General features: G+C 38.9%; 1 protein-coding gene across 1 annotated transcript in view; it reads left to right on the forward strand.

The window, feature by feature from the left end:
* LOC106091190 (uncharacterized) overlaps positions 1 to 19,730 on the forward strand; it is a 162,059-nt gene that overhangs the window by 105,091 nt on the left and 37,238 nt on the right. The window contains exons 3-5 of the mRNA XM_059365173.1: positions 1,934 to 2,083; positions 2,174 to 2,306; positions 7,819 to 7,998. Of these exons, the coding sequence (XP_059221156.1) occupies positions 1,934 to 2,083; positions 2,174 to 2,306; positions 7,819 to 7,998 (463 nt within the window). The remainder of the gene's footprint in view (positions 1 to 1,933; positions 2,084 to 2,173; positions 2,307 to 7,818; positions 7,999 to 19,730) is intronic.

Raw genomic sequence — 19,730 nt, forward strand, 5'->3', positions numbered from 1 at the left:
ATTGCGGCTTCTAGAGGCTCAAGAAGTCAAGATCCAAGATCCAGATGGACGGACGGACATGGTTAGATCGAATTAACAAAATTTTGTCCAAGATTTTTAGTCCCATGGTCGAATTTCCTTTCCGTTAGAAATATTACCCAAATATTTTCCATGTGAAATTAATTCGGTTTTTTTTTGCATTTTACAACCGGGTCATGTGAATCAAAATTCTCTCAAAATTCATTTTTTTAAATATATAAAAAAAAAAAATTTAAAAAAAAATTTCCAGAATTTTATTTGTCAGTATATATTCTTGATCGTCTCGACTTTTTGAGTCGAACTAGAAATGTCCGTCCGTCTGTCTAAATCACGATAGCGGTCGAACGTGTAAAGCTAGCCGCGTGAAATTTTGCCCATGTACTTAATATTGAAGTAGTTCGTTGGGGATTGCAAAAGGGTCATATCTGTTCAGATTTGGATATAGCTCCCATATAAACCGATCTCCCGATTGGACTTCTTGAGCCCTTACAAGCCGCAATTTTAGTGCGATTTTACACATGGTGTTCTGTTAAGACTTTCAACAACTGTGTCAAGTACGTTTCAAATCGGTCTATAACCTAATATAGCTCCCATATAAACCGATCTCCCGATTTGACTTCTTGAGCCCCTGGAAGCCAAAATTTTCATCCGATTTGACTGAAATTTTGCATATAGTGTTCTGTTATGACTTTAAACAACTGTCCAAATCGGTCAAGAACATGATATATTGGGTTGCCCAAAAAGTAATTGCGGATTTTTTAAAAGAAAGTAAATGCATTTTTAATAAAACTTAGAATGAACTTTAATCAAATATACTTTTTTACACTTTTTTTCTAAAGCAAGCTAAAAGTAACAGCTGATAACTGACAGAAGAAACAGAGTCACAAGCTGTGAAAAAATTTTCAACGCCGATTATATGAAAAATCCGCAATTACTTTTTGGGCAACCCAACCCAATTGCTCCCATATAAACCGATATCCCGATTTATTTTCCTGAGCCCTCACAAGCCGCGATTTTTATCCGATTTGGCTGAAATTTTGCATATAGTGTTCTGTTTGGACTCTCTGTGCCACGTACAGTCCATGTCGGTCTATAACCAGATAAAGCTCCCATATTTTAGCAGAATCCATGGTGTTGGGTTCCTAAGATTCGGCCCGGCCGAACTTAGCACGCTTTTACTTGTTTATAGATTTATTAGAATTTTTTATTTGGTTAATATTTTTTGAAAAAAAAAAATTTTTTTTTAATTTTTTTGCTCTTGGCAACCCTAATACCTCTGTGTGTGAGTTTGTGTGTCTATGCGGTTTGCAAACCACATATTAAGTGAATGTAATATGGGTTAGCGGTGGGGGTGGTCTTCCTGGGGAACTAACCGTAAGCACACACACTCACACACCCATACGCTCTGTCGAAGTCGTCCTCGCTTTCGTTTGTCGTTTTTGTATCTTTGGTCCATCCGTGATAGTGACCCAAAGTTTCCGCTCATAAATAATGAAAATGTCTATGTAAACAACGTCAACGGAAAGATGTTTTTGCTCCATTTCCCAAGCAGTTTGTTTTCTATTTGCTGCTTGTCCCTGGTCCACGTATCCGCCGTGTTGCGGCAGAAAACCCATCTGGCCACGTAACGTTGTATAGCAACAGTGTGCGGCGAGGTGGGAGAGGAATATAGTTTGGGTTGTTCTCCATGTGCATTGGGATGTTGGCTCGAATGGCTTGATGCATGAATGAATGTTTTCATTTCTAATTCTGCTGAATTAGCAGAACATTTTGCTAATGGAAAATGAAATATGTAAATGGTACGTTTCGTGTCATTTTTTTTCTTACTAAATTTGTTGTCTTTTCTCTTTTCTTTCTTGCATTGCATTGTTGGTGTGTGTGTGGGGATTCAATTTTATGACATTTGCGTCTACAGGTATGAGACGTATAAAGCGACGCTAAAGAAAATACCCGCCACAAGATTATCACGTTTAACTGAGGCCTTAGCCAACTACGATCCAGTGCTGAATGAATATTTCTTTGATCGTCATCCGGGAGTTTTTACACAAATTCTCAACTATTACAGGTGAGTGTGGAAAATTGCTTGGCCGGTTAACTTGATTGACTTGATTTGGTTAAACTTAAATGTTGGGTATGAATGTGTTTTTTATTGCAGAACTGGCAAATTGCACTATCCTACCGATGTTTGTGGCCCTCTGTTTGAGGAAGAATTAGAATTTTGGGGTTTAGACTCTAATCAAGTTGAACCTTGTTGTTGGTCCACCTATAGTATACACAGAGATACTCAGGTAAGTGCGTTAATATGAGTATGACGTGAAATTAAATAAATTAAAAATGATAATAAAAAGAGATAAAAAACAAATAAAACTAAAAAATATATTTAAAAAAAAATAAAAAAAATTTATAAAATTAAAATTTCAATAAAATTAAAATTTCTATAAAATTAAAATTTTTATAAAATTAAAATTTTTATAAAATTAAAATTTCAATAAAATTAAAATTTCAATAAAATTAAAATTTTTATAAAATTAAAATTTTTATAAAATTAAAATTTTTATAAAATTAAAATCATTATAAATTTAAAATTTTTATAAAATTAAAGTTTTTTATAAAATTAAAATTTTTATAAAATTAAAATTTTTGTAAAACTAAAATTTTTATAAAATTAAAATTTTTACAAACTTAAAGTTTTTATAAAATTTAAATTTTTATAAAATTTAAATTTTTATAAAATTAAAATTTTTATAAAATTAAAATTTTTATAAAATTAAAATTTTTATAAAATTAAAATTTTTATAAAATTAAAATTTTTATAAAATTAAAATTTTTATAAAATTAAAATTTTTATAAAATTAAAATTTTTATAAAATTAAAATTTTTATAAAATTTAAATTTTTATAAAATTGAAATTTTTATAAAATTAAAATTTTTATAAAATTAAAGTTTTTATAACATTAAAATTTTTTTAATATTAAAATTTTTATAAAATTAAAATTTTTATAAAATTAAAATTTTTATAAAATTAAAATTTTTATAAAATTTAAATTTTTATAAAATTTAAATTTTTATAAAATTTAAATTTTTATAAAATTAAAATTTTTATAAAATTAAAATTTTATAAAATTGAAATTTTTATAAACTTAAAATTTTTTATAAAATTGAAATTTTTATAAAATCAAAATTTTTATATAATTAAAATTGTTATAAAATTTAAAATTTTTATATAACTACATTTTTTTTTTTAAATTAAAATTTTTATAAAATATAGTATTGGTTTGTTATAAATTAATTAAAAAAAAATTTTTTTAATACATATTTATTTTTATAAATAAAAAAAAAAATATTTTTATGAAATTTTAATAAAATGATTTTTTTTTAATTTAGGTTAGGTTAGGTTAGGCTGAGTGGGTTGCCCACAAATTTAGGTTAGGTTAGGTTGAGGGTTGCCCACCAAAGGTGAATTCACTCGGAGTCTAGTCACTCTCATTGAGATACCCTAGAAAGGAAGGGAGGAGGAAGAAAGTGTGAGACCTCGAACTAGAGGTTATTCACGAATAAAAGAAAGACGGGAGGAATGGTGAACCCGAACGGGGTGAAGAAACGCCCATCCCCAGCCAAGCACGGATGTACTCACGCCGGAGCTTATGACACCCCCCCTTCGGAACCATTCTGTTGCTTCAATAAATCTCAGGATACCTTCCAGATGTACGTTTGCAAGTTCATCAGATCACAGAAGAACGGCTCCCCAGAAAGAAGAGCCTACGTCGCTACAGACTCGGACATGAACACAGCACACAGCTCAATAGTCTCCTCTTCATCTTCATCGAGGCTACACCTACAGAAATCATTATGCGGTATTCCCATGCGCGCCACCATGCGGCTTATGGCACCGCGTCTGGTTATTACCTCTGTCAAGGTTCTCATCGACCTTTTTTCTAACGCCAGCAACTCTCTCGTCCTCCTCCGGTCGATGACCGGGCATAGCGCCGTTGTAGTCCGACAACCATCCATTGAGTCTCACCTCGCCACCGACTCCACCCAGGTCATTCCCTCTACTGTGTTCAGTAGCTCTTCATATGGCACGTAGGCAAGACCGATAACTGCTCAGCCCATAGCAGACGAAACCTCCCTGGCGCTCTCGTTCGCCCTCTCATTCCCTGGAATCCCCTCATGCCCAGGAACTCATGTCAGCGTCACATCGTGGGCCCGAAGCCTCTCCAGTGACTCCAAATAATTCGCCACTCATCTTGACCTCACCATCCTCGACCTTAAGGCCTTAACCGCCGCCATACTGTCCACATAGATTCTGAGTTTCGTGGGCGGTAAGCCCCTTACCCAGAATTTTCCTTGCGGCCACTGCTATGGCACAGACCTCTGCTGAAAGATCGTACTCTGATCCGGCAGTCTCAGAGATTACTGATAACGAGTGCATCAGAGTAGACCCCCAATCCAGTCCCTGACTCCATCTTGGAGCCCTACGTGTAGATCGAGGTGTCATCCTCCTCAAGTACAGCATTCGCCCTCCATTTATCCCTCCCAGGAAATTGAATGGCGCGTGCCCTCACTCCAATCGGCACTGGTGCCTCGAAGTCGGAAATCCTCCTTAGTTTACCCTACGCATTCATAACACCCAGAATCGAAATGTGGTTGCAACCATCCTCCTTCAGCATGCCGAGCTCCCTCAGCTTAAGCGCGACTCTGGCGGCGAAGTCCAGAATATAGGCCTCAATGGGCTGTATACTCAGCATCGCCTCCAGGCCTGCCAGCGGTGCGGATTTAAGTGCCCCTGTGACCCCAACGCAGGCCAGTCTCTGGACCTTCTCGAACTCCCTCACACGCGTCCTCTTCTCTACGGCATTCCACCATACCAGTGCTCCATAGGTCAGTACTGGTCTCACGATGGTCGTATATAACCAATAAATCGTAATAGGAGTTACCCCCCACTTCCTGCCGAACATCCTCCTGCAGGAGTAAAATGGGCACAGTGCCTTGCGGCTTCTTTCCTCGGTGTTCCTCTTCCAGGACAATTTCGAATCGAGTAGTATGCCTAGGTACTTCGCCTCCTTTGACAGCCGCAGGATGAGCCCGTCCAAGGACGGGATACTGAACTCCGGTATCTTATATATACGCGTACAAAGCACCAGCTCCTTTTCCCTGGGTTGGTCCTTAATCCATTTCTGGTAGCCCTTCGTGGCAACCTCCTCAGTGACCCTTCTATGATCTCGCTGATCGTCGACAGAAACCTGCCTCGCACCAGCAGCACGACGTCGTCCACATAACCGATAGTCCGTCCCTTCCGAGATCCATCAGTATTTCATTAGTCACGAAGTTCCATAGAATCGGCGAGAACACCCCTCCTTGGGGCGTTCCTCTGGTCACCCGCCTACTGACAACACTATCTTCCAGGTTCGCATTAATAATCCTGCCAATCCTGGTGATTAAGGGCGGAATCCCCGTGAGGTTAAGTGCAGCGACTATCGCCCCTATCTCCACATTATTGAAGGCCCCCTCAATATCCAAGAAGGCCGCCAAAGTGTACTCCTTCTGTCGGAGAGACGTCTCGACCTCTTGTACCACTCCGTGAAGGGCCGTCTCCACCGACCTGCCTTTGAGGGATGAGTGTTGTACCCCACTGAAGTTTTCCGGCGTCAATCGCCCTCTCACCCTCAGGTCCATCAGTTTTTCCAGTGTTTTCAGCAAAAACGATGACAGACTAATAGGCCTTTAATACTTCGTCGTACTGTGGTTTATTCCTCCCGCCTTGGGGATAAAGACCACCTTGACTTCCCTCCATGTCCTCGGTATGTAGGACCATGCCAGGCTCGCTCGGAAGATGCGCTCCAGGCATGGGAGGGTGACTCCTGCAGCAGCGCCGGGATAATTCCGTCAGGTTCGGCCGACTTAAAGTGCGGACCGCCCACCCTGTTTTCTCCTCGTCAACAATGTCCCTGATGAGGCCATCCGTTAAGGCCACATATGTAGTTGTTGCGATATCTTGATCGCCACCTCTTCCTGGCCACCTTGGGAAATAAGCTTCCATCAAAAGTTCCACCGTCTCCTGCCTACTCTCAGTGTAAGTTCCGTCCTCTCTCCTCAGGGAGCTAGGCGTGGTGGGATCCTTCGAGAGCACTTTGCGCTTCCTATATGCTTCACTAGGGCTTTCCAATTCCCCACAAAATTAAGCCCATGAACTCCTTTTCGTCTTCCTCGTCTCCTTCTTGAACTTGCCAAGGGCGTATTGATACACGTCCCAGCTCTCTGCCGTGCTCTCTCTCTTAGCCTTATTAAAAAGCCTTTTGCTCTCACCTTCAGCTCCGGTGACCACCATGACTGGCTACTTTTACGTGGGGTACTCTTTTGGGACATGCCTTCAAAAAGGCTTCGTTAAGGCATCCCGTGACAAGATCGACTAAGGCCTCCAGTTCCCTTGCGTCCTCCAGAGGCCCCCTTGGGGACCCCAATTTCTGCATCTGTTCCCTTAACTTCTCCCAGTCGGTCGTCCTAAGGTTTCTGTATGATATACACATTCCCCCTCCCCCCCTCCAGAGGCCCCCTTGGGGACCCCAATTTCTGCATCTGTTCCCTTAACTTCCCCCAGTCGGTCCTCCTAAGGTTTCTGTATGATATCCAACCCCTCCCCCCCCCCCCCCCCCCTCTCGTCTTCGACCTGAAAACATATCTTATAGTGATCCAAAAAGTAGCACTGGGTGAAAACGTTCCAGTCCAAAACCTTCAACGAGTCACTATTCGTCACAAGCGTTGTATCTATAAACTGTTCCCTGATCCGGTTGTAGAAAGTAGGGGTGTTGCCCCTATAGCATACAACAAGGCCCTTAGATAAAATGAAACAAAAAAATTGGCTCACCTCTTTCGTTGGTATCCGCGCTCCCCCAGAGACTGTGGTGTGCGTTGGTGTAAATCACTAGCACAAGGCCACGACCCTTTTCCTAGCACCAACCGACTTGGGCCCAGACTATGGCTGTAGGGGTTTGTTCACATTGTAAGTTAGGTACATGGAGGCCTGGACCAGTAATGGGTTGCGGGGTCTCTCCAAGGCCACTACCTTAAGGTTTTCATCGCTGAAAGAAGAAATTAGAGCTAGGTTCAAATCCATACGGGCTACGATACAGCTTCTAATATTATCTTCTTTGGCGGAGGAGATGAGATTCAGATTTCGTGATCTGAGTCCACGAACCTTGTTACCTCGTAACCACGGTTCTTTTACGAGGGCCACATCAGTGCCATCTCTCCCCATAGCTCTCAGCAGCTCATCCGAGGCGGCCAGCGGGGAATCTGATCAGTCGGGGCCAGCTCTATCTTCATGGCAAGCCAAAGAGGTTCAAGGCCACCGATGCAGGTCGAAAGATAATCCAGAGCTTTCTTTTTATTGCATACGAAGACGTTGACTATAAAATTTAAATTCTTATAAAATTAAAATTCTTATAAAATTAAAATTCTTATAAAATTAAAATTCTTATAAAATTAAAATTCTTATAAAATTAAAATTCTTACAAAATAAAAATTCTAATAAAATTAAAATTCTTATAAATTTTTATATTTTTTTTTTTTTTAATTTTACCTTTTTAAAAATTAAAATGTTATTTAAAGATTCTTTTTTTATAAATTTAAATTTTCTATAAAATTAAGATTATTTTATATTATAAAATAATTTAAAAAAAATTTTAATTAAAATTTTTTTTTTATAATATTGAGATTTAATATAACAAAAATATTTTTAAATATATTTTTATTTTTAATAATTTTTTTATATCTTTTCTCTTTCTTTCTCTAATTTTGCAGAATACTTTAGCCATATTGGATAAATTAGATATTGATAATGAAAAACCTTCGGAAGAACAAGTGGCCCGCCTTTTTGGTTTTGAGGATTCCATGAACAAGGGCCGTTTGAATTGTTGGCAGCGTATAAAACCTAAAATATGGGCTTTATTCGACGAACCATCCAGTTCGACAGGAGCCAAAGTAAGTAAAAATTGTATAATATTTCGTAAAAAAATTCATAAAATTTTGTAAAAAGTTTTAAAAAGTTTTAAAAAGTTTTATAAATAAAGAAATTATAAAATTTTTTAAAAAATTAATAAAAAATTTTAAAAAAATTTCTAAAATTCTATAAAAAAATTTTAAAAAAAAATTTTAAAAATTTTATAAAAAAATTTAAAAAATTTTATAAAAAAATTTATAAAAATTTATAAAAAAATTTAAAAAATTTTATAAAAAAAACTTACTAAATTTTATAAAAAAAAATTACAAAATTTCATAAAAAAATTACAAAATTTTATAAAAAAATTTACAAAATTTTATTATAAAATTTTCTATTAAAAATTGTTGCAAAAATTAAATAACTATTGAATTTTAAAACATTTTGTCAGGTTTTTTCAAACTTTCTCCAGCATTTTTCTATGAAAATTTTGACAAAATTTAGTTCTATATAAAATTTGGCAAAATTATATTTTCATACAAAAATTTGGCAAAATTTTATGTCTATAGAAATTTTTTAGGTTAGGTTGAAAAGAGGGTGCGGATGTTAATCCGCCCCATGCCACTATGGACATACACCTAAGACAGTCCCGGCAAGGGATAGCTGTGAGCACCACACAGGCTGGAACATTGAGGTCCGTTCTGTATGATGTTCGTTGCTGGCACGAGAAGCTTAGCTGTGACCTACCGGTCGCGTTCATAGGTTGCGGATAGTGGAATGCTCCATATTGAGTAGCTGCAACGGTAGTCGCGGACAATCAACGGTATCGAGCTGAGAGTTTTAGTGGGAGATCGGGCGGCTCCGGCTCTTGCACAATTACTGAGTGCCTACGATGCTTGATATGACAAGGCGAGTGATTGGCGACTTTAAATAGCCAATGGCCACCATGTTTCCGCGGGGATTGGTCCTTTGGACCGGAACGAGCTTGCTAACCTACAGGAGCATGACGAGAATCCCCAACTCCACATCAATTCTGGCTACTACAACAACAACAACCTGAACCAGTAATTGGCTTGTTGCTAAGTTCGGCCGGGCTGAATCTTATATACCCTCCACCATGGATCGCATTTGTCGCCTTCTATGCGCAGTATCTCTTTTTAGGCAAACAAAGAATATTGAATAAAAACTTTTATGCTATAGGAGCTATAACAAGTTATAGTCCGATTCGGGCCATAAATGAATGCTGAATATTGTAGAAGTCATTGTGTAATATTTCAGATCATTCGAATAAGAATTGCGCCTTGTAGGGGATCAAGAAGCAAAATCGGGAGATAGGTTTATATGGGACCTGTGTCAAGCTATTGATCGATTCAGACCATATTAGACACGTATGTTGAAGGTCATGAAAGAAGTCTTTTGTACGAAATTTCTGCCAAATCGGATGAAAATTGCGCCCTCTAGAGGCTCAACAAATGAAGATCCCAGATCGGTTTATATGGCAGCTATACCAAAACGTGGACCATTTACAGTCCCAACTGCCCTACACCAGTATAAAGTATTTTTGCAAATTTGCAAGCGCCTAGCTTTACCCCGTCGAAAGTTAGCGTGCCTTCAACAGACAGACGGACTGACGGACGGTCTGACAGACGCCTTAATATGTCATGGCGATCAAGAATATATGTTTTTTATGGGGCATTAGACGCGTATTTCGAGGTGCTACAAACAGAATGACGAAATTAGTATACCCCCATCCTATGGTGGAGGGTATACAAATTCTGAACAAGCAAAAGCGTGGTAAGTCGGCTGGGCCGAATCTTGGGAACCCACCTTCATGGATTCTGATTAAAATTTATACAAAATAAATTTTGTTGTAGGGCAAAATTTTTCAAACCAGCAAAAATTAAAGCGTTTAAGGACCGTACAAAGATGATCGAGAGAGCTATATAAGGTTATACACTAATGGTCCGGGTTTAGCACAGTTGTTGGAAGTCGTAACAGAATACCGCATGCAAAATTTCAGTCAAATCGGACGAAAACTACGGCTTGTAAGGGCTCAAAAGTCAAATCAGGATATCGGTTTATATGGTTCGTCCACCCTTGTTGCCATAGTCTCCTCTCGTATTTCGCGTGTACTTGTATGATCCGTTTAAGTTTCAACCTGATCTCTCTGGGTGTTGCACTTCACTGGGTAGAGCCTGATGCGCTTCATGGACTGTAGGCTTATCGAAACCATTCCGTGTATTACAAGGTCTGCAGGCTCCGCCATTGTCCGGAAGGATGGTATGACCCGGACCCGGATTTCGCTCGGAATGCTTTCTTTCTAGAAGGTGTCATTCTTATCCGAAATTTTGCACAGTGGCTTCTCCCAGGACCTTTAATATACGTGAATCGGTCGATGACCTGATATAGCTCTCATATAAACCGATCACCCAAATGCACTTATTGAGAGGGCGCAATTCTTATCCGATTCGGGTTAAATTTTGCACTGTGACTGTTTCTTTGACTTCTGATATACGTTCTTAATATAGGCTGAATCGGTTCATAACCTGATATAGCACCCAAATAAAACGATGTCCCAATTTTATTTCTTGAGCCTCTAGAGGGAGCTATTCTTATCTGGTTTGATTGAAATTTTGCACAGTGACTTTTCATATGACCTTTAGCATACAAAGCAAATATGGTTCAAATCGGTTTAAAATATGGTCTAGCTCCTATATTAACCGATCTCCCGATTTAATTTCATGGGCGGCGCTATTCTTATCCCATTGTGTAGTATGACGTTGTCTATGACCTCCAACATACATGCCAAATATGGGTTAAATTGGTTTAAAACCTGATATAGCTCCCACCTAAATCCATCTCCCGATTTGACTTCTCTGGCCTGTAAAAGGCGTAATTCTCACCTGAGTTGGTTGAAACTTTGCATTGTGTTTGTTTGTATGGCTTCTAACATTCGTGCTAGGTATGGGCTGAGTCGGTCTATAACCTGATATAGCTCTCTCATATGCCGATTTTACTTCAGGAGCCACCTTAGGGCGCAATTCTTATTCGATTTGGTTAAAATTTTGCTGAATGGCACTCACTATGATCTGTAAAATCCAATCCAAGTATGGCCTTAATCGGTTTATAACCTGATATAGCTAACAGTACAGCAATTCTTATCCACGCTTTTTATACCCTCCACCATAGGATGGGGGTATACTAATTTCGTCATTCTGTTTATAATACCTCGAAATATGCGTCTAAGACCTCATAAAGTATATATATTCTTGATCGTCATATCAATTTAAGTCGATCTAGCCATGTCTGTCCGTCTGTCCATCCGTCCGTCTGTCCATCCGTCCGTCTGTCCGTCCGTCGGTCTGTCAAAAGCAAGCTAACTTTCGAAGGAGTAAAGCTAGCCGCTTGAAATTTTGCACAAATATTTTTTATTAGTGTAGGTCGATTGTGATTGTAAATGGGCCAAATCGGTCCATGTTTGATATAGCTGCCATATAAACCGATCTTGGGTCTTGACATCTTGAGCATCTAGAGGGCGCATTTCTCATCTGCACGTGATGTTTTGGTATCACTTCCAACAACTGTGCTAAGTATGATTCAAATCGGTACATAACCTGATATAGCTGCCATATAAACCGATCTGGGATCTTGACTTCCTGAGCCGCTAGAGGGCGCAATTCTCATCCGATTTGGCTGAAATTTTGCATGAGGTGTTTTATTATGACTTTCAATAACTGTGTTAAGTATGGTGCAAATCATAGAAATCGGTTAAGATTTAGCTATATTTTCCATATATATGTTCGTCCGATTTGCATTACTGATTGAATTTTTTAGAAATCGGTTTAGATTTAGATATAGCTTCCATATATATGTTCGACCGATTTACAGTAATAATGCAATAAAATGGTCATTTGTAAACCGATTTTCTTGAAATTTGGCAGGATGGATTTTCTTTTGACTCTCGATATCACTGGCGAATGTCATAGAAATCCGTTCAGATTTGGATATAGCTCCCATATATATGTTCGTCCGATTTGCAGTAATATTGCCATATAATGGTCATTTGTAAACCGATTCTCTCGAAGTTTGGCAGGAGGGATTTTCTTTTGACTCTCAACATTACTGGTGAATTTCATAGAAATCGGTTCAGAATTAGATATAGCTGCCATATATATATTCGACCGATGTGCAGTAATAATGCAATAAATTGGTTATTTGTAAACCAATTCTCTTTAAATTGGGCAGGAAGGATTTTCTTTTGACTCTCAACATTACTGGTGAATTTCATAGAAATCGGTTCAGATTTAGATATAGCTGCCATATATATGTTCGACCGATGTGCAGTAATAATGCAATAAATTGGTCATTTGTAAACCGATTCTCTTTAAATTTGGCAGGAAGGATTTTCTTTTGATTGTCGATATTACTGGTGAATTTCATAGAAATCGGTTCAGATTTAGATATAGCTCCCATATATATGTTCGTCCGATTTGCAGTAATATTGCAATATAATGGTCATTTGTAAACCGATTCTCACGAAATTTAGCAGAAAATATTTTCTTTCTACTCTTTATATCATTGGCGAATGTCATAGAAATCCGTTCAGATTTGGATATAGCTCCCATATATATGTTCGTCCGATTTGCAGTAATATTGCAATATAATGGTCATTTGTTAACCGATTCTCTCGAAGTTTGGCAGGAGGGATTTTCTTCTGACTCTCAACATTACTGGTGAATTTCATAGAAATCGGTTTAGATTTAGATATAGCTCCCATATATATGTTCGACCGATTTGCAGTAATAATGCAATAAATTGGTCGTTTGTAAACCTATTCTCTTGAAATTTGAAAGGAAGGATTTTCTTTTGACTCTCGATATTACAGATGAATTTCATAGAAATCGGTTCAGATTTAGATATGGCTCCCATATATATGTTCGTCCGATTTGCAGTAATATAGCAATATAATGGTCATTTGTTAACCGATTCTCTCGAAGTTTGGCAGGAGGGATTTTCTTCTGACTCTCAACATTATTGGCGAATTTCATAGAAATCGGTTTAGATTTAGATATAGCTGCCATATATATGTTTGTCCGATTTATAGTAATTATGCAATAAAATGGTCATTTGTTAACCGATTCTCTCGAAGTTTGGCAGGAGGGATTTTCTTTTGACTCTCAACATTACTGGTGAATTTCATAGAAATCGGTTCAGATTTGGATATAGCTCTCATATATATGTTCGTCCGATTTGCAGTAGTAATGCAATAAATTGGTCATTTGTAAACCGATTCTCTCGAAATTTATCAGAAAGGATTTTCTTTTTACTCTCAATATCAGTGGCGAATGTCATAGAAATCCGTTCAGATTTGGATATAGCTCCCATATATATGTTCGTCCGATTTGCAGTAATATAGCAATATAATGGTCATTTGTTAACCGATTCTCTCGAAGTTTGGCAGGAAGGATTTTCTTATGACTCTCAACATTACTGGTGAATTTCATAGAAATCGATTCAGATTTAGATATAGCTCCCATATATATGTTCGTCCGATTTGCAGTAATAATGCAATAAATTGGTCATTTGTAAACCGATTCTCTAAAAATTTGGCAGAAAGGATTTTCTTTTGACTCTCAATATTACTGGTGAATTTCATAGAAATTGGTTCAGATTTAGATATAGCTCCCATATATATGTACGTCCGATTTTAGGAAATATTGCAATAAAGTGCTCATTTGTTAACCGATTCTCTAGAAATTTGGCAGGAAGTATTTTCTTCTGACTCTCAACATTACTGTTGAATTTCATAGAAATCGGTTTAGATTTAGATATAGCTCCCATATATATGTTCGTCCGATTTGCAGTAATAATGCAATAAATTGGTCATTTGTAAACCGATTCTCTTGAAATTTGGCAGGAAGGATTTTCTTTTGATTCTCGATATTATTGGGGAATTTCAAAGAAATCGGTTTAGATTTAGATATAGGTCCCATATAGATGTTCGTCCGATTTGCAGTAGTAATGTAATAAATTGGTCATTTGTAAACCGATTCTCTTGAAATTTGACAGGAAGGATTTTCTTATGACTCTCAATATTACTGATGAATTTCATAGAAATCGGTTCAGATTTAGATATAGCTGTCATATATGTATATCGGCCGATTTTCACTTCTAGAGCCACTGCAAGCGCAATTATAGACCAATCTTGCCAAAATTTTGCACAAGGCTGTCCTCAAGGACTACCACAATATCTAAGAAGGATGCTCGAAATCGGTTCAGATTTAGATAAAGCTCCCATATATATGTTCGTCCGATTTTGGGTAGTCTGCAATAATATTGTAATTTGTCAACCGTAGTTATTTTAAAAATTTAATTTTTCGTAAGAAGTTTTTTTTTTGTCCCAATTTTCGTTTTTTTTATGTCCTATCTCATACAATTTTCATTGACTGCCAAATTTTCCTTAAATCATTCTTTATTACACTGAAGTTTCTTTTTGTCTTCGCAATGAAATTGTTACCGAATTTATAATCGCCAAAGTTTTTCATTCTAGTTTTTAGCATTTGATGTAAGGAATAGCTTTATGCCGCAAATCTTCTATGCTCAAGTTGGCATATAGCCAGCCCCCTCCTCGAGTGGCTAGAAGAATTTTCCTGAATAACAAATTATTTTTGTTGATTTTAAAATTCATTATTTATTTTGAATTTTGATTTTGAAAACAGTGATATGCATAAATTACATCCGTGGCATAAGAAATGGTGAAAATATTGTAAACAGTATCACTTTAATTTATTCAAACGGATAGAACATTTGAACAAATTTCCGCCAAAAGTGGTTCATGTTATCTCCAAAAAAAAAAGTAAATAAATTTGTAAAGTTTTCTTTTAAGTGATATTTTTTGACAAATCAAGCTTCGTTTCACAAAATCAGGTCTTACCTACTATAAACAAGTTAAAAGGCGTTAAGTTCGGCCGGGCCATACCACCTCGGGTATATACGTAAACCACCTTTCGTCAAAGCCTTACATAAGCCACTGTGACAAATTTCAGTGAAATCGAATTATAAATGCGCCTTTTATGGGGCCAAGACTTTAAATCGAGATATTGGTCTATATGACAGCTATATCCAAATCGGGACCTATCTGTGCCATTTTGCAGAAGTATATCGAGGGTCTTAACTTGACTCACTGTCCCAAATTTCGGCGACATCGGACAATAAATGCGCCTTTTATGGGCCCAAAACCTTTAATCGAGAGGTCGGTCTATATGGCAGCTATATCCAAATCGGGACCGATCTGTGCCATTTTGCAGAAGTATATCGAGGGTCTTAACTTGACTCACTGTCCCAAATTTCGGCGAAATCGGACAATAAATGCGCCTTTTATGGGCCCAAGACCATAAATCAAGAGATCGGTTTATATGGCAGCTATATCCAAATCGGGACCTATCTGTGCCATATTGCAGAAGTACATCGGGGGTCTTAACTTAACTCACTGTCCCAAATTTTAGCGACATCGGACAACAAATGTGTCTTTTATGGGCCCGAAACCACAAATCAAGAGATCGGTTTATATGGCAGCTATATCCAAATCGGGACCGATCTGTGGCATATTGCAGAAGTAGGTCGAGAGGCTTAACACAACTCACTGTCCCGAATTTCGACGAAATCGGACAATAAATGCGCCTTTTATGGGCCCAAAACCCTAAATCGAGAGATCGGTCTATATGGCAGTTATATCCAAATCTGGACCGATCTGTGCCATATTGCAGAAGTATGTCGAGGGGCGTAACACAACTCACTGTCCCAAATTTCGGCGACATCGGACAATAAATGCGTCTTTTATAGGGCCAAAACCTTAAATCGAGAGGTCGGTCTATATGGCAGTTATATCCAAATCTGGACTAATCTGTGCCATATTGCAGAAGTATGTCGAGGGGCTTAACACAACTCACTGTCCCAAATTTCGGCGACATCGGATAATAAATGCGCCTTTTATGGGCCCAAAACCATAAATCGAGAGATCGGTCTATATGGCAGCTATATCCATATCTGAACCGATCTGTGCCATATTGCAGAAGTACATCGGGGGTCTTAACTTAACTCACTGTCCCAAATTTCGACGAAATCGGAGAATAAATTCGCTTCTTATGGGCGCAAGACCTTAAATCGAGAGATCGGTCTATATGGCAGCTATATCCAAATCTGAACCGATCTGTGCCATATTGCAGAATTATGTCGAGGGGCTTAACACAACTCACTGTTCCAAATTTCGGCGAAATCGGAGAATAAATTCGCCTTTTATGGGCCCAAAACCATAAATCGAGAGATCGGTCTATATGACAGCTATATCCAAATCTGAACCGATCTGTGCCATATTGCAGAAGTATATCGAGGGTCTTAACTTGGCTCACTGTCCCAAATTTCGGCGACATCGGACAACAAATGCGCCTTTTATGGGCCCAAAATCATAAATCGAGAGATCGGTTTATATGGCAAATCTGGACCGATCCATGCCATATTGCAGAAGTTTATCGAGAGGCTTAACTCAACTCACTGTCCCAAATTTTGGCGCCATCGGACAATAAATGCGCCTTTTATGGGATAAATTTCAGCAAAATCCGATAATAAATTTGGCTTTTATAGGCCTAAGACCCTAAATCCGCGGATCGGTCTATATTGGGGCTATAGCAAGATATAGTCCGATGTAGCCCATCTTCGAACTTAACGTCAGAATTAGGCTGCTCAGTCTGAAAATGAACAGTGTAGCCAACGAACATAATCGGAATATGTAGCTGGAGGATTTGAAGTACATTGCTCTCTCTTAAGTCACTTTCGAACGCTGGAAGAAGGGATGACAGGACCTCAGTCACTTTTGGCGACCGCACCGAAGAGATGTGCCGGATTCTTTAACCGTCAATTTATTGAGCATACTGAGAGTGACAAGGCTATGAGGAAGCCGAGCCCATGTACAGCTTTCCCAGTCTATGGTGGAGGCATCGAAGAATGCCATCCATCTAAGTTCAAGCCAAGTGTTTCAAGACGCTGGGCCCCGACGGAATCTCTACACTGTTGCTGAAGAGTCTGAATTACCTAAAGTCGAGTATCTTACAATTGCCCTCAACCTGTCTTGGAGCACTTTTTTAGTACCCGATGTCTGGATATAGGTAGAGTGATCCCGCTACTGAAGCCTGGAAAGGACCCGAGCAAGGGAGAGTCGTTCAGGATTTACCTGGAGTCGAGTAACTTACAACTGTCGTCAACTTGTCTTTGAGCACCTTTCTAGTACCCGATGTCTGGAAGATGGACAGAGTGATCCCGTTACCGAAGCTTGAAAAGGAGAGTCGTACAGACTGATCTCAAAACGCTTGTGCGTCTACTCCTTCTAAGACCCGTTGAAGAATTTCCATTCCCCAAGCATCAGCAAGGATTTGCATGCCATCACCTCGTGGCTTACATCATGATATAGAGCTGTGCTCGTGGCACTAGGGAGGCCACCGTAGCGTAGAGGTTAGCATGTCCGCCCATGACGCTGAACGCCTGGGTTCGAATCCTGGCGATACTATAAGAATAAATTTTCAGCGGTGGTTTTCCCCTCCTAATGCTGGCGACATGTGTTAGGTTCTATGCCATGTAAAACTTCTCTCCAAAGAGGTGTCGCACTGCGGCACGCCGTTCGGACTTGGCCATAAAAAGGAGGCCCCTTATCTTGAGCTTTAACTTGAATGGGACTGCACTCATTGATATGTGAGAACTTTGCCCCTGCTCCTTAATGGAATGTTTATGGGCAAAATTTGATTTTTTTTTTTGCATTTGCTCGTGGTCCTAGACCTATCGAAAGCATTTTTGTGTCGCCAGTCGTTTGTGGAATTTGGAGCTAAGAAGTCGAAACACCATAAAGTGAAACAGGTAGTTCCCCAAGGCGGGTTGGCATCTCTCGCATTTATAATTCGATTTCCCCGAAATTTGGAAGAGTGAGTAATGTTAGGCTCTTCGATATCTTTCTGCAATTTGTCCCAGATCGGTTCAGATTTGGGTATAGCTGCTGTATAGACCGATCTCTCGGTTTAAAGTCTTTGTCCCATAAAAGGCACATTTATAATTCGATTTCGCTCAAATTTGACACAGTGACTGATGTTAGGCTTTGTAATATGTTGGTGAATTGGGCTGAGCAACAATGTGAAAATGTTTCGGATTTTCAACGATAAATCATCTTCGGCGATAAGGCTCATTTCTGGCTGAATTGCTTCTTCAAAAAGCAAAATACTTCATGAGTCTTCATTGCATCCCGAAAAAAACAACAGTTTGGTGCGGTTTATGGGTCGGCATCGTCATTGGGCCGTACTTCTTCCGTGATGATCAAGACCGGCACTTTACTGTGAATGGGAGTCGCTAAAGACCCAATTGGATGATATGGACTTGGAGGACATGTGGTTCCAACTGGAATGGAAACCAAGTTTGAAAAACGAGTTATCTCACGCAGTGGTCCAGTATATTGGCCGTCTAGATCATTCGATTTGACACTGTTAGACTATTTCCCGTGAAGCTATGTCAAAACTATGGTCTTTGCCAACAAACCAGCGACGATTGGTGAACTTCAGCAGCAGTATCGATTGGTGAACTTCAGCAGCAGTATGGCAGCAGTATCGGCCGATTTATGTTTGGAAACCGACGAAACTTGGTTTCAGTGTCTGAACTTCTGCAAATGTTCAGTGTTCGATGTCATTACGAAATCGAATTTCGTAATGACATCGAACGTACTTTCACAGAAACAAAGAATTTCATTGATATCCACAAAAAAACTTTTATGGCGCTCTTAGTGATCGATATCGATATACATATTCTCGAACGTCTAAGTCGATTTAGCCATGTCCGTACGCGTGTAAAGTTTCAAAGGATTTAAAGCTAGGTGCTAGAACTTGTGCCCAAATACTTCCCATTAGTGTAGATCAGCTGGCATGAATGGGCTATATCGGTTTATGTTGTAGTATAGCTGTCATATAAACCGATCTCAGATCTAAAGTCTTGAGCCCCTACATGACGCAATTCTCATCTGATTTGACTGAAATTTTGCATGGGGTGTTGTGTTATACCCACCACCATAGGATGGTAGAGGTGTTACAAACGGAATGACCAATCTAGGCATTCCGTTTGTAACACCTGGAAATATTTAACTAAGACCCCATAAAGTTTACATATTCTTGATCGTCTTGACGTCCCGAGTCGATCTAGCAATGTCTTTCCGCCCGTCCGTCTGTCGAAATCACGATAGCGGTCGAACGCGTAAAGCTAGTCGTTTGAAATTTTGCACAGGTACTTAATATTGATGTAGGTCGCTGCAATTGGGCTATCTCGGTTCAGATTTGGATATAGCTCCCATATAAACCGATCTCCCGATTTGACTTCTTGAGACCCTGGAAGCCGCAATGTTTGTCCGATTTGGCCGAAATTTTGCATGCGGTTTTCTGTTATGGCTTCCACCAACTGTACCAAGTACGGTCCAAATCGGTCTATAACCTGCTATAGCCCCCATATAAACCGATCTCCCGATTTGACTTCTTGAGCCCCTGGAAGCTGCAATTTTTGTATGATTTGGCTGAAATTTTGCACTTAGTCGGAAATTTTGCACATAGTTCGGTCCAAACCGACCTATAACCAGATATAGCTCCCGTATAAATCGATCTCCCGATTTGACTCCTTGAGCCCCTGGAAGCCGCAATTTTTGTTTGATTTAGCTTTAATTTTGCACATAGTGTTCTGTTGTGACTCTCAACAACAGTGC

The sequence above is a fragment of the Stomoxys calcitrans genome, chromosome 3, assembly GCF_963082655.1.
Source record: "Stomoxys calcitrans chromosome 3, idStoCalc2.1, whole genome shotgun sequence".
Taxonomy (NCBI): domain Eukaryota; kingdom Metazoa; phylum Arthropoda; class Insecta; order Diptera; family Muscidae; genus Stomoxys; species Stomoxys calcitrans.